The sequence below is a fragment of the Nicrophorus vespilloides genome, unplaced genomic scaffold (assembly GCF_001412225.1).
Source record: "Nicrophorus vespilloides isolate i.1.1-1 unplaced genomic scaffold, Nicve_v1.0, whole genome shotgun sequence".
NCBI classification, from domain to species: domain Eukaryota; kingdom Metazoa; phylum Arthropoda; class Insecta; order Coleoptera; family Silphidae; genus Nicrophorus; species Nicrophorus vespilloides.
Window position 1 is genome coordinate 85,874 of NW_017098451.1, and position 13,631 is coordinate 99,504.

General features: G+C 31.8%; 4 protein-coding genes across 5 annotated transcripts in view; 2 read left to right on the forward strand and 2 right to left on the reverse strand.

Annotated features, from left to right (window-relative positions):
- The window catches only part of LOC108562510, a 47,129-nt gene extending 41,912 nt beyond the window's left edge, over positions 1-5,217 (forward strand). Inside the window, exons 5-7 of the mRNA XM_017920877.1 lie at positions 3,278-3,459; positions 3,523-3,654; positions 4,539-5,217. Coding sequence (XP_017776366.1) covers positions 3,278-3,459; positions 3,523-3,654; positions 4,539-4,668 — 444 coding nt within the window. The 3' untranslated portion in view covers positions 4,669-5,217. The remainder of the gene's footprint in view (positions 1-3,277; positions 3,460-3,522; positions 3,655-4,538) is intronic.
- On the reverse strand, positions 5,216-6,481 carry LOC108562511 (lysophospholipase-like protein 1). Its single transcript, XM_017920879.1, has 3 exons — positions 6,243-6,481; positions 5,992-6,113; positions 5,216-5,939 (listed from the first exon to the last, which is right to left on the reverse strand). The coding sequence occupies exons 1-3, from the start codon at positions 6,325-6,327 to the stop codon at positions 5,448-5,450; spliced, it is 699 nt and encodes a 232-aa protein (XP_017776368.1). The 5' UTR covers positions 6,328-6,481; the 3' UTR covers positions 5,216-5,447.
- A 313-nt stretch (positions 6,482-6,794) lies between these two features.
- Positions 6,795-11,396, forward strand: LOC108562515 (protein croquemort-like). Of its 2 annotated transcripts, none has more exons than XM_017920883.1 (7): positions 6,795-6,975; positions 9,338-9,469; positions 9,526-9,831; positions 9,887-10,090; positions 10,147-10,358; positions 10,529-10,897; positions 10,962-11,396. In XM_017920883.1, the coding sequence occupies exons 2-7, from the start codon at positions 9,347-9,349 to the stop codon at positions 11,209-11,211; spliced, it is 1,464 nt and encodes a 487-aa protein (XP_017776372.1). In that variant the 5' UTR covers positions 6,795-6,975; positions 9,338-9,346; the 3' UTR covers positions 11,212-11,396. The 2 variants fall into 2 exon arrangements, with proteins under 2 accessions (XP_017776372.1, XP_017776373.1); XM_017920884.1 differs by lacking the exon at positions 6,795-6,975 and adding an exon at positions 7,479-7,607.
- A 37-nt stretch (positions 11,397-11,433) lies between these two features.
- LOC108562497 (probable palmitoyltransferase ZDHHC20) lies at positions 11,434-12,534 on the reverse strand. The gene is made up of 3 exons (XM_017920859.1): positions 12,075-12,534; positions 11,762-12,022; positions 11,434-11,710 (listed from the first exon to the last, which is right to left on the reverse strand). Exons 1-3 carry the CDS (start codon positions 12,455-12,457, stop codon positions 11,434-11,436), a joined length of 921 nt encoding a protein of 306 aa, XP_017776348.1. The 5' UTR covers positions 12,458-12,534.
- Between the last annotated feature and the right edge of the window lie 1,097 nt (positions 12,535-13,631).

Here is a 13,631-nt window from a genome sequence, read left to right on the forward strand (position 1 = left end):
ATTTTCAAATGATAAAACTATATAGTTCAGTAATGTTTGTAACAATAAAAGACATTCTTCGTTAATTTTAGTACCAATATTTTTTCTTATAACCTTATTACAATGCATAATAAACTTTCAGATTTTCTATTGTGACGAAAGTCAGAAATATTTTAATTGATAAAATAAAATATCTCGCATAGTGCGGGAAATCGGTTCCTCCAATAACTGTTTCAAAAGTGACTGTATAAAGTGAAAACTATCATTTATGTATAAAAAAAAATTGTTTGTTTACTATTTAGAATTAATTTGAAATTCACTATAGTAAAAATTAAATAATCGTGAAATATAAACACTAAATATTTGACGATTAGTCGAAACATCTGTATCATATTCTCTTTTACCTCTCAAGCACCTGCATTAATCCGCCAACCTAGCCACATTCCTGTCGTCCGTGGTACCTTCTTTACCTTTCGTCTTGATGAAATCTCTCACCTTGCACCTCGTCCTTTGCAATTTCCGTAAAAATATCAATGAACTCAACTTTTACATTGAATCAAATCTCAATGAAAAACACACTCAAAGTTATTAAAAATCAAATAAATTACCATTTATATTAAACCTACAATAACAATAACAAGTCACTTTTAAAATTATTAAAAAATAACCCGATATAAATTTTAAATAAATTATTAATAACCTTGTTTGTTTAATGATTAATTATAGCACTTAACAATACACTCTTTGAATGAATTATAAATTCGATTTAAATATTTTCTTTGTTACAATAATATAAGAACAACTGGCAGAATGGTCGATAACCATTTTGTTAATAAAAATTATAAATAAATAAGAAAATTTTTTATTTTATATCTATTTGAAGACACGATTTCTAATAATAAACCCGGAATGTGCGTAACGTTCAATATTTGTACTCTGCACTGCGATTTCTACATTAGACGAATTGCATAATTGCGAAGAGTTGAGCAGCAGTGGAAGATATTGGAAAAACGAAGAACTTAACTTATATAAGAAATATGGATAGTTGTGCGTTCTACTTTCTAGATGTTTTCGTTTCTTATTAATGTGATTGAATTATTGTTTTTTGTTGCAACACTTAGAAATGGTTGATTGCACATGATCCTTTCCTCTGAAATACATGGTATTGCAGGAAATTGCCTTAGAATCAGAAATTTCAGCTCAAAAAATTCTGTATTTATTAGAAGGATTCTAATATGCTCTCTCAACCTTGTGCCATTTAATACGTATCAATCTTGGAGAATCATTTCCGTTCTACTGAAGTATCGATAAAACATAACATTTTATTTATTTGTCTATCAATTTACTTATTTCATTTATTTAGTAGTATTTGAGTATTTATCATTTTTTATTACATTTTATCATAATATTTATAGTTACTTAAATCTATAAAATGCACATGAGATTCAAAATTTTATGATAAAAAATCGTTACGATTATACTTAAAAAATAATGATTAAGAAATAATGATTTTGCAGAATAAAATAATAGAGGAATTTCCGGCAACTAAGTATATTTTTGTTAGATATAATAACTAGTTATTCTAAGAAAGAGGGTACATGAAAAACCCAACTGAAGACGTTTAATGTTGCAGTTGTAGTAGTGCTACGATAATTTTAATTGTTACAATGTTTATTAAACACAAAGAAAACAACAACTAATTAAATTCGTATTGCCACAATCGCAGTAAGAAATCGTACATTGCTCTTTGTTTATCGTCAATGTTTACAAAATATATATATATATTTGTCATTCGGCGCAGACGTGAAGGACACTAGGCAAACGATCGGTGAAAGGTGTTGAATGCTCCTTGTATACACCTTGTCCCGAACAAAAAAAAATCTTTTTTTTATTTCCCAACTGGGACCCATAAACAGAAACAATTAAACATCCTAAATTCAACAAAAAAAATAAAATAAAAAAACATTTATTGCTCTGAAAATCGACAGATTGATTGAGTGTTATTAAGGGCTGTATTTAAAGGAGAAGTATAAATCAAGTAGTAGAAAGTGAAATAGATGGAATGAATTCGGTTGCTGAGTAATTAATTAAATGTGGACGTTTATATATATATGCATTAACAAGTACCACTAAGGTTAACGGCCTTAATTAATTCTAATAAAATTTAATTCGAAATTATAAATGTACTCGTGTCCTGAAGAAGACTTGACCGAGTGCTCCAAGTGTGCGCCTCCGGGCCCATCTGTTATAGAGGGCAAAATCCTTTTCATAAACCCGAACAGGATTAATCAATTCGACTGTTTATAAAATATTCAGGATTAATTAATCCGAGAAATCCGTGTGATTTCGATTCGTGAAATTTTTGTGGACTTTCTAAAGCATCTACTACAATATTGTCTCAATGTAATTAAATCAGATTGAGCTGAACATAAGTTCGTTTTGAAAGAATGTTGATTGATATCATCGTCGAAGAACTTAAACCGATTTCGTGTATTAAGAAATCGTATTTCTTTCCACACCTTTACGAGAATCGCCTTAACTTCCTTTCGTACTTACGGAAATATTGTGACTGAATGCGCGTTATGCCAATCTGCATATGAATTATGTTTCCATCACAAACGGGTGGAAATGACCGAGAACAACGGTGTTTGAATAGTAAAAAGAAACTTTAACGACTCGCAGATTACACGTTGTTGTTACATTGTAATTATGGAGAACTTATCCCGAAGTAATGCAAGAGCAATTTCCGGTTTTCATTCATTATGTTGTGTGTGGTTAGTGTGTGAGGCGTGTGCGCTGGGCATTATGTAAGTGTTCGAGATGAGGACACAAAAGAAGACGTGGAAGGTAGTGCAAATCTGAATATAATGGTTGAGACCACCCGGATTCTATCTGCGACTACGGCGATCTGCATAATAGCCGAGTAGACAGATTTGCAATTCCACACAGAAAACAATTATAGGCAAATAATAATTAGATGCGCTATCATCATCATCATGAACAACATAATCATTATTATCATAATCATCTTTGTGAAATTAGTCTGCGGTTTCTCCGGGGGAGCGATACTACGTGTGGGGGCAATGCAAGATGATATGTGATGGATTGAATGCCGCCGCGCTCACTGGCAACCAGTGAAGAATAAGAGCGAATTTCCAATTTGTTTTTGTCCCAATGACCTGGGATCGCGACAATCCGCAATCCGCCACGTCCCGCGACCTTTTTTCCCTTCTTGTTTTCGTTTCGTTTACTTTTATTCAGGCTGAATATAAACTTGTTTCGTTTTACAAAACCGCAGACTAGCATGCTGGGCCATCAGGGCAGCAAGGTGGAGAGGTTGGCCTTCTACAATCACACCGAATGCGGATGCCAGAAGATTGGTGCGACGCCGACGGACGTAAGTGCTCCCCCCGAAAATCTTCGCATGGGGAGGAACGGCGGTCTGAGTGTCCGATCAGCCTCCAGTTTATTCGATGATGGGTAAGAATACAAAGCTATTATGTTTCCCAACAAAAATAACATCCATCTCTTTTTGCGTTTTAGGTGTACCTGTCCCGAGGAATTCCTTCCTAAACGAAGGTTTGGAAGCAAATGCACTTGCGACTGCATTACATCCAATTCCGGATGCATCAATATGAAGAAAGGCAGAGAACACTTCTCTTACAAAGATAGAGTGTACGTACATTTCATTCTTCTATATTTAGTTCATTTATGCATAATATTTCTTTTCAATTTTACGTTTGCACAAAAGTTGACATTTTAGTTGGCCCATACAATACTTAAATTAAATATAATATATTCATCATTAGACAAGAGAGCAATAAGTTTATTTTTTTATTGATATTTTTTGGACCCTGTATTTGATCTAATGTACATTTACACATAATTTACAATTAGTATTTCTTGTACGAGTATATTTTTATACCTGTTGTTTTTTAAAATATCTTTATTACAAGTTGGTATTTTTTTTTTACAAATTAAACAATCCATTATTTACTCAAAATTACTGTAAAGCAAGTACTTTTATTGCAGCAAACCTTATAATTGGATAACGTAATAAGTCGATTCAAATAGAATTAGCACTTTATACGAGAACAATATCCATTGAAAGCGCTATCTTCAGCAATAAATTCTTCGAAGTTACTCATGTAAACTCATAATAAATTAAGAACAAACACGTTTTTAATGAAAGACTTCTTTAGCATGAATGAAAATTGCTATTGAACTATAATACAGACATGCGTAAACTTGAATGTACAGTTCGTATTCATCGAGCTGATAGTAAATGCAGACGAGATGTAAAGATAACTTGCTTAAGTATTGCCTTTGACCAGTCGATCTGAAGTCTCAATTCATGTATTCATTTATATGAAAGTGGTACAAACAGTATTACGTAAATGGCGTCGTGGAGTCACGGTCTCCTGGTGAACTTTAACAAGAAATAATGACTAATTGATAAGGAGATCAAGTGAAAAACAATTTTGTGGGTCAGCAGTTTTGTTAAAACGAAGTTTTTTTCGGAACAATTTCACAATTTCAATACTATTTACTTATTTTAGGTGTATATATAACGAGAAGTGCGGAATCCCCAACTGTGAGTATGGTCCATACATTCACCAGAGAGGAAGGTGTCCAAAGAAGCAGGAAAAGTTGGATGCGTACGCAAACGTGACGCGCATCCAGAACTGAAGCCAGATTTTAGAGTAATTTTAAATGTAATTTATATTCTATACCAGTGATATATAAATATTTTATAAAACATTTCGAAATAGTATTGTTTCGCTTAAGGAAGAATATATCTGTCGTAAATCCTCTCCTCACCCCTCTCCCCCCAATTACCCTTCATTAGAAATCTATAAAATCTTCGCGTTTTTATTTTTTATATGATTTTTTGTTTGTTTCTTTTATTATATATTTTCTCTTGTGTATAAATAAGTGAAGTAGATTGTGCAGTGATCGCAAATATTTAGATCACTTTGTCCAACCCTAGTCTTATATTATATATTATTGTAATGTGCTTTAGTATTTTAACTTTTTTATATATATATAAATAGAAAGAAAATATGTGTAGTTCAATCAACGTTAAATTTAATGTAACTTATAGACAAATGAAAGCTTTCAATGTAACGAGTTAAAATTCCCATTTATAACAAAATATTTCTGTCGAAACCAATTTTATGTGTAGGAAGAGAAGGAAGGAATATTAAAATAAATAAAACAAGTATATCTGACGTAAAACGACATTCGTTATTCGACCTAGACAAACACCACCTAACAATTCCTTATAATTTAAACATTCATAAAATATATATAATATTAAAATATTTCTAACAGTTCATAAAGCCTCCTATTAACAATATTGACCTAATCACAATTAGTTTCCCGTTCATTCTAAACCGGCAGTGAATTCGTATTTATTATCATTATTTTATGAAATTCCATTAAACTACCATCAAAAAGACCCGTCATCAAACAGCCTTTTCGTAAGGCAACAGTTTTCTGATCCAGGAAATCAATAATTCCAGTTCGTGCTTTTTCAATTCATGAAGAGTATTCTTCAATTGGACATATTCTCCCTTAACACCCAACTCTGTTAAGTTGTTAAAAGATTCCAACCCCCATGTATTTGGTACCAATGTGTCCCTATCACCATGGAACATATAGAGTGGAGTTTTTGATGGACCATTCTTCCTCAATACATCATAAACCAAAGAGTCTTTGTTCAAAAAGGATGACAAGGCAAAAACTCCTGCTAATCCAGGGATTGTTCGATATGCTGTGTGCAAAGCAAGTGCACCACCCATTGAAAACCCACCAACTATTATCTTATCAAGAGGTACCCCAGAGTTCACTTCTGCTTGTATCAATTTCTTTACCTCTTCTCCAATGGAATCCAAAGTTTGAGTATGTTCAGGTGCATCCGGTGTTATGTTCAATCTATCAAACCATACATTACTTTGCTACGGAATAATAATTATTTTATAAAATTTTATAATTTTAAATTAAACTTACAGCTCCATTTAAAGGTGTATATGGTCTCATTGGTGCTGATGGAAACAAGAACTTGATATGAGGTTGAGAAAAATCACCTATTAAAAACTTCATCCATTCGAGAACTCCAGGACCAGTATCACCTTCAAATAAACAAATCAAATTCAATTACTTGAGAATAACCATTGGTTCATTGGTGTATGTGAAATAACCAATAAGGATTGTTTGTTAATTGAATCATCATTGATGGACCAATGGAAATGTTTAGTTACCTGAACCATGGAAGAAAATAACTGAGGCAGTGTTAACTTTATTGGTCTGTTTGATTATTTTCATTGCAGATATTTTCCCTGCCATTGCTATTATTTGATATGGATGGTCGACTATTATTGTAAACTGAAATAAATCTAAAAGGTATGACGTGTTTTCAGAACTTATTGACTAAAGGACTAAAGCAAACTAAGGACTAAAAAGCGTGAAGCGGGTTAGGCAACTAAACTGACTCTAATTTCTTTCGGTTGAAAATGTCAAATAAAAGTCGTTCGATCAATAAAAAGAGGTCAAATAAAATGTTATCAATCTAATAATCATTGTTTATAAACATGGATTTTATGTAATATCAGCTAAAAGACAATAAGTTAAATTAATTCTCCTTTAAAAGTATTATTAAGAAAATATTTATAAACAGTACATTCATCAATTCAAATTGATAAATGTTGATTGGTAACTACCAAATAAGTGCTTTTTTTTAAATTTGTCAAATAATTATCAATTGGTATTGATGTTACCAATTTTATAGTTGGTAATATTGACACTAACCTTCAAAATTTAATAATTGCATTCACTTTGTTTTTATTATTTTTTCAGTCTGTTTTTAACCTTTGTCAGGGGTGAATCATCTATGATAAAGAAAAACATGTATTGAAGATACGAAAAACGTAAATATAACATCACCAGGAAAACGAGTGGTTTGGCATATGTACTAACTGCATCCATTTTATTTGGGTAAGCATTGATTGCAATTACATTCTTTGCACCTTTTGGATTATATTGGTAACATTGATAAAATATTTACCAATTCAAAATATACAGAAGATTCTATTGATTAGAAACTATTTGTAAATAATATTTAGATATATTTTGAAGTTAATCTCAATATTCAAATCCATAAATCATCCTACTGTTCAGTTAAGGTCATCTTATGTACAGTGTGTTATGTACAGTCTGTGCCATTATTATCATTTGTTATCATTTTCAAAATTTGCCTACAAAAATATTTTATGAACGAAATGTATAAATTCAAAAACTGTTCTCATTGTTTGTATAATTAATATCTGACTTGGCACTGGTATCACTTGTTGATAACAGTAGCAAGTTGCATGTGTAATGCAAGTGTATGTCTCTTCTATGATCCAAAGTACGAAATATGTATACATATTTTTCAGTATAACGAAAACAAAAAAATATTGCGTGATTCATTTGTTGTTCTTTTAGTTATTTGATAAATAAATAAATTGTTGCATATAAGTTTACAAATGGTAGTTGCGTTGCGGTGGTGAAAGAGCTACTTTCGAAACGCATTAAAATCATCGTGTTTCTTTCTTATTGGCCTCAATTATATAAGCTTCTTCCGCAGTGTAAGTAGTGTTTTCTTTAAACGAGTCATGTAAGTTAACAATTAGTGAGATTTCGTGAGAGTTCTAATTGACTTATTGTTCGATTGTTGTTCGTGCAAGTCTTATTATCTTCTGCTGCTTATATTTGGTAAACATATATTTCTCGACGCAAATTAACAATTATTTGCATTTTCATATTATCTCTATAAATATCTTTATGTAAGATTATATTTTATAAACAACAACTTATATTAATTCAGAATAAAGTAATTTTGTTATTTTATTTAAATGAATTGGAAATTCCGAAATATACTTGATTGTCTTTCCAATGTGTAAATTAAAAAAAAGAAGTTTCTTGTTTCTTGCGTTACCTAGACTGTGAGTCAAATTAATAAATTTTGTTATTACATAATATGCAGTTTGAATACATACTTTTAATGTTCAATTATTATATATTATATGAATGATACTTTACAATAAGTACATTCATGTATTCATTATAAATCTGATGTATACAAATAATCAGTAAAATTAATGACGATTAATTCTCAAAAAATATAAACTGTCTAAATTGAGTGCAACAATTTTTCAAAAACTTTGCACTTGCGTATTTTTTTATAATTATTATAATAAATTTTATAGATATGCAGTCACCATGGAAATAGTATTATTTTAGTTAACCATGCATGATATTTTAATCGATGTGAAAATAGATGTGATTGGATGTAAAAAAAAAATAGAATGAAAATAAAAAAATAACATGTAAACAATTACAGTTTTGCAAAAATGTATAATCTATGCTAGATAACATGTTAAATTAATAAAAATAATAGATCTTCTTCTATTAACTCTGGACACGCATTATCCCACCTTTTGAACATGCATTATTATAATTTTCTAGGAAATATCCAGGAAAGAGGAATTATCCTTTAATTTGGTTGGTATGTCAAAGGATGAATCTTGATAGGTCATATCATATGTTGATTCACTTGTTTAGAAATTTGTTGGATCTAGAAATTAAGGAAATTCTGGCCCCTCAAAGAGTTAACTCTACCCGACTGTAGAGAATTTCATGTCTGAAATTTAGTGGTCGATTGGCCAGTTAGGAAGAAATCATGTATTACAAAAAAAAAACTGTTTTTGGCATTATAAAAAAAGTTAATAATAAAGTGTCTGTTATTACGCAGTTTAAATATATCTATTGTCATTAATTTTTATCTATATATGCTAAACTATACCTGATAAGAAATAACATTGTACTGAAGGCAAGTAACCGAAGCAAACATTTTTACAATCTATATATTGAAGTTACTAGTTTCATATAATTTAGTGCACACAATAGCTTCAATAGATTAATGATATAACAAGCCAAATAGTTTACATTCTCGTAATTCATGGTATGACCTTCCTTCTGGTCAATACTCGGTTTATGAAATGTATCCATTCAAAAATAGTTAAATAAATTTGATTGTTTCCTCTCGTTATTCTTTTTTCTGAAATGATCAAGCTACGAAACTAGTATTATTATACATTGTAATTTATCATAACAATCAAAATGTTCCGGTAATTGTTTTATTTTTTTTTATTGAAGAATTTGTTTTTAAAAGTGTAGATGCAAAATATCGGTACAAATCTGATTAAAGTATTATTGTCTACACGTTGCGATTATTTTAAAACAAGTATTTGTATTTCTTAGATAAGGTCCTCTTATAAATGATAATATTATATTGTTACATTTTACTTGAATACAGCAAAGAGTCATGACGATATGTACACCAGTTTGCATGAAAGTCACGGCTTTCGTCGTGGCAGTTATTTTCCTGATACTCGGATCTTTGACTGTTGCCTACTGGGATGGAATGTACACAAATATATTACACGATGTAAGTATATGTTCATATACATCAATTAGTTTGTAATTTATTAATGGAAATTTCAGGAATTGAGTTTGTCCAATACTTCTAAAGGTTATAATATGTGGAAAGAGACGCCGATCCCCATGTACTTAAAAATATACCTCTACAATTGGACTAACGCTGAAGAAGCAACCAAGGATTGGAAATTAAAACCAGAGTTCGAGCAGTGCGGACCATACGTGTTTTTGGAACATCACAAGCGTGTTAATATGACATGGAATCCTAACGACACAATAACTTTCATGCAGGAAAGAAGGTGGTATTTTCAAGAGGATCTGTCCAATGGTACTTTGGATGATAAAATAACGAATTTGAATGTTATTGCGACGGTGAGTTAGCAATTATTTTTACAATTGGACAAAGAAAAAAATAATTCATTTTTAGACAGCTGCTTATACTGCGAGGAATTTCCCGGCGCTCATAAAAGAAGGCTTAAACTTCTTATTGGGGCAAACTGAGAAAGTAGTAATAACGAGGACATCCGGACAATGGATGTTTGACGGTTTCGATGATAAGCTGATCGACCTTTTGAAGAATTTCAGTATACCGATCCATATGCCTTTTGATAAATTTGGCTGGTTTTATCTGGTTCGTTAATAACATTGATAGTTTTTGAGGTAACATTACATTAAAATTATTTACAGAGAAATAATTCGGCTACATATGATGGGAGTTTTACTATGTACACCGGCAGGGATGACATCGAATTGTTAGGAATTATTGAGGAATGGAATGGGAAACCTAAGAGTCCCGCATACCCAAGTTATTGCGGCTTCGTTAATGGAACGAGCGGCGAACTTTGGCCACCAGTTAAGAAGTATAATAAAGTGTCTGTTTTTAGTCCTGACATCTGCAGGTAAATATCATTACAAGACTGAAAGTAATTGATCCGGTTTTCATATTATTGAAAAAAATATACAAGGCCATCACAAATGTAAATGTACATTTTAAAACATGTTAAAAGACCAATAGCGATATTATTGAAAATTTAATTAGTAGAATGTAATGTTTTTTTTCTTTTTACAGTTCTATTACGTTATTTCAATCAGATGATATACCATCAGTAGCTGGAATAGAAGGAAAGTCTTATGTTGGTACCGATTACATTTTCGATAATGGTACCAAATACCCGGAGCAAGCATGTTTCAACGGCGTACAAGTCTTTCCCAGCGGAATTCGAGATGTATCCAAGTGCAAGTTTGGAGCACCAGCCTTTGTTTCTTACCCACATTTCAAACATGCAGACCCTTGGTACTTAAGTAAAATCAATGGGTTGGATCCAAACGGTTCCGACTATTCTTTTAAAATGTCGCTTGAACCGAACACTGGAGTACCTCTGGAAGTTGATGCTCAATTCCAAATCAATATTTTAGTCGATAAGATAACTCATATAGAGTAAGTCTAAATTTAATTTCCCAACAGTATGAAAAAATTATACTTCACTATGTTTACTTTACAGTATGTTTAAAAAGGCACCCAAGATGATGATTCCAATGCTATGGTTCAAACAGACGGCAACTCTAACCGATGAATATGCTAGTCAAATCAAGTTTCTCTTATTACTTCCACAAATTGGAAACTACACTGCTTATGGAATGATAGGCATTGGATGTTTTATTGCAATTATTGCGATCATAGTAACAATTAAGAATGCTTGGAAGGGAAGCAATGGGGAAGAATCTCAGTTGCTTCCCGAAGATAAACTGTAACATCATTAAACATAACCAATCATACAGGCTGTGGTATTAGTCCTTAAGAAAAAAAATCCTAAAATAACATTCTTTATTTCTATATATTGTTTATATAATAATGCTTTAGTACTTAGAACACACTCAAGTTATAACGAATGATTATTATCTTTATATAATTATTAAAATTCTTACATAAAACCAAATGATTTGTTCTTACAATATGATAATTATAACCACGTTTCACGTCCGCCTAAGGTTATATCTAACTATATCAAATTCAACTCCGTTTCCGTCTGCTGTCAATACTGGTAGGAACCAATAGCAGCAATTCCATCCACATTGCTCCTCGAAGTTTTCTACACATCCCTTGTCGTATGTAGTTCTAGATACACCGGGCACAGGCTCGAAATGAGGGTCATGTATTGACTCTACCGTTGTTTCGTTATTGAAGATCATCCTCAAGTGGTATATGAACAATGCAAGCAGCGCAACGGCAAGCGCTAGAGTCGCAAAGAAGCTGAATGGAAGAATTAAAGAGGAAGTTGTTTACCCGGAGATAAATACCTACGCCAAAACGATGTTAAGCTGTCTCAATTTGCTTGTTTCAAAGTTTAAGCAAAAATGCAAGCAGTACTCAAACGTGGTGGACGCGTAGAAGAAGCAGAATATCATCGCGTACATCACTAATATTATGAAATACTTGTAATTCGTGAAGCCCACACAGTTATTAATCCACGGACAATGATGGTCCATCTTAATTACACACGCATCGCACGTGGAACAATGATGCGTCCTGTCCGGTTTCAGAAGTTTGCATTCCGTACAATACCTAACAACAATATCTAATGCTTATTAAGTGATAGTTCATCGACAATAGTTACCTAAAGCTGCCGTTTTTAGATCTGGTATAAATTAGAAAATTGTTGTCTTGAACGAAATTGTACAGTATGTTATATTCTTCCGTGGTGCTTCGGGCTGACATCAAGCGGTTGTAAAAGCTTGAGGTGAACTGGTATTCTTCCGGTACTAGCCACTGCCTGTGAAACATGGCTATAAAGTACATAATCAAAAATGGGATGAAGAGTAGATGGAATAACGTCAAGTAGATTGCACATTTCGTTGTGCTTTCGATAAGCCGCACGCACATTTCGTAGACGTATACATAGTATGTCCAGATAATTGTTAAAATCAGCAACACCACGGGGAATACATTCAAAGTTTCTTGACAACAGTCGTTCTCGCAATCATAGTCGCAGCTGCACATTTCAATTTGGAGATTTTGTCCATGTGACACTTGAACGCACCACTTTCTATACTGGTCATTATGACATTTTCCTTTGTTTTTTTTAGAAATATCGCTTACATTAATTACAAAATAAGTAATAATTATTGGAATAGTCGATGTTTATTCAAAATACGTTTTATTCTTAATCGATTAGTAAAAGTTGAAAGTAGACAAAATACTAATGTCGGTACTATGTTATTTAATCTACAAATAATGTATTATGTCCTTATTTAACCCAAAATTTCTGCATCTAAAAGCTTGTACAACAAACTATATTGGCTTGTAAGATAAATTTGGAACATTCGTTAGTTAACAAACTACAAACTGTTATCATTTCTAATTTACAAAGTAACTTCAATATTGAAATACTTCAAGAGCTCCCATAACTATGAGCAACTATTTGAAAATGAAAACAATATTGAAAGTTCTTGAAAAAAAGCATTTGCATGTAATTTTACTTGAAGAACATCTGAAAAAAAATTATACAATCTAAACGCATGTCAATATGTCGGTGAATTATATTATAATACAATACACTAAATTATTCCACTAAATTGCTTAGGCAATAGATTGTAAGAAAAGAGACAATCACTAAAAATAGAAAAATTTTAAATTATAAATTTGATTTTCATTTTATTCTATATAATAAAATTAGACTACAATAGATCATGATGGAAATATTTCTTTGAATTTTCCACTGTTATCTGTTAGCATGCAAAATTACGTTTCCTATATATATATTTATTAATTATTCAGTTGTTTCTATCATAGGTAATGTTGTGGTTCGTTGCTTTAGGTAATCGTGTCCGAAATAGGAAGTCATTAACAATGTTATTTGAGAAATTCGCTTTCCAATCAATGTTACCACCTGAGGAAACTGCAAAAAAATGCAAAAAAGATTAAATCGATGTTGATCATTGGATGTTATAAAAACATCCGACGAACTCTGCAAATACAAACAACTTTGTAAGTGCGTCAGATAGTATTGTTACGTGTTAAATCGCGTGGAACAATGTACAATTATATTGCTGCAGTATTTTCTTTATCATGATTGTCGCAGTCGCCGAAATCAAATTGCCTGCGATCGGGGTTGATTTTGCGCCATGTAACGGCCACCTGGCGGCGTTTGCTCGAAGCAGTTCCTTCTACATAT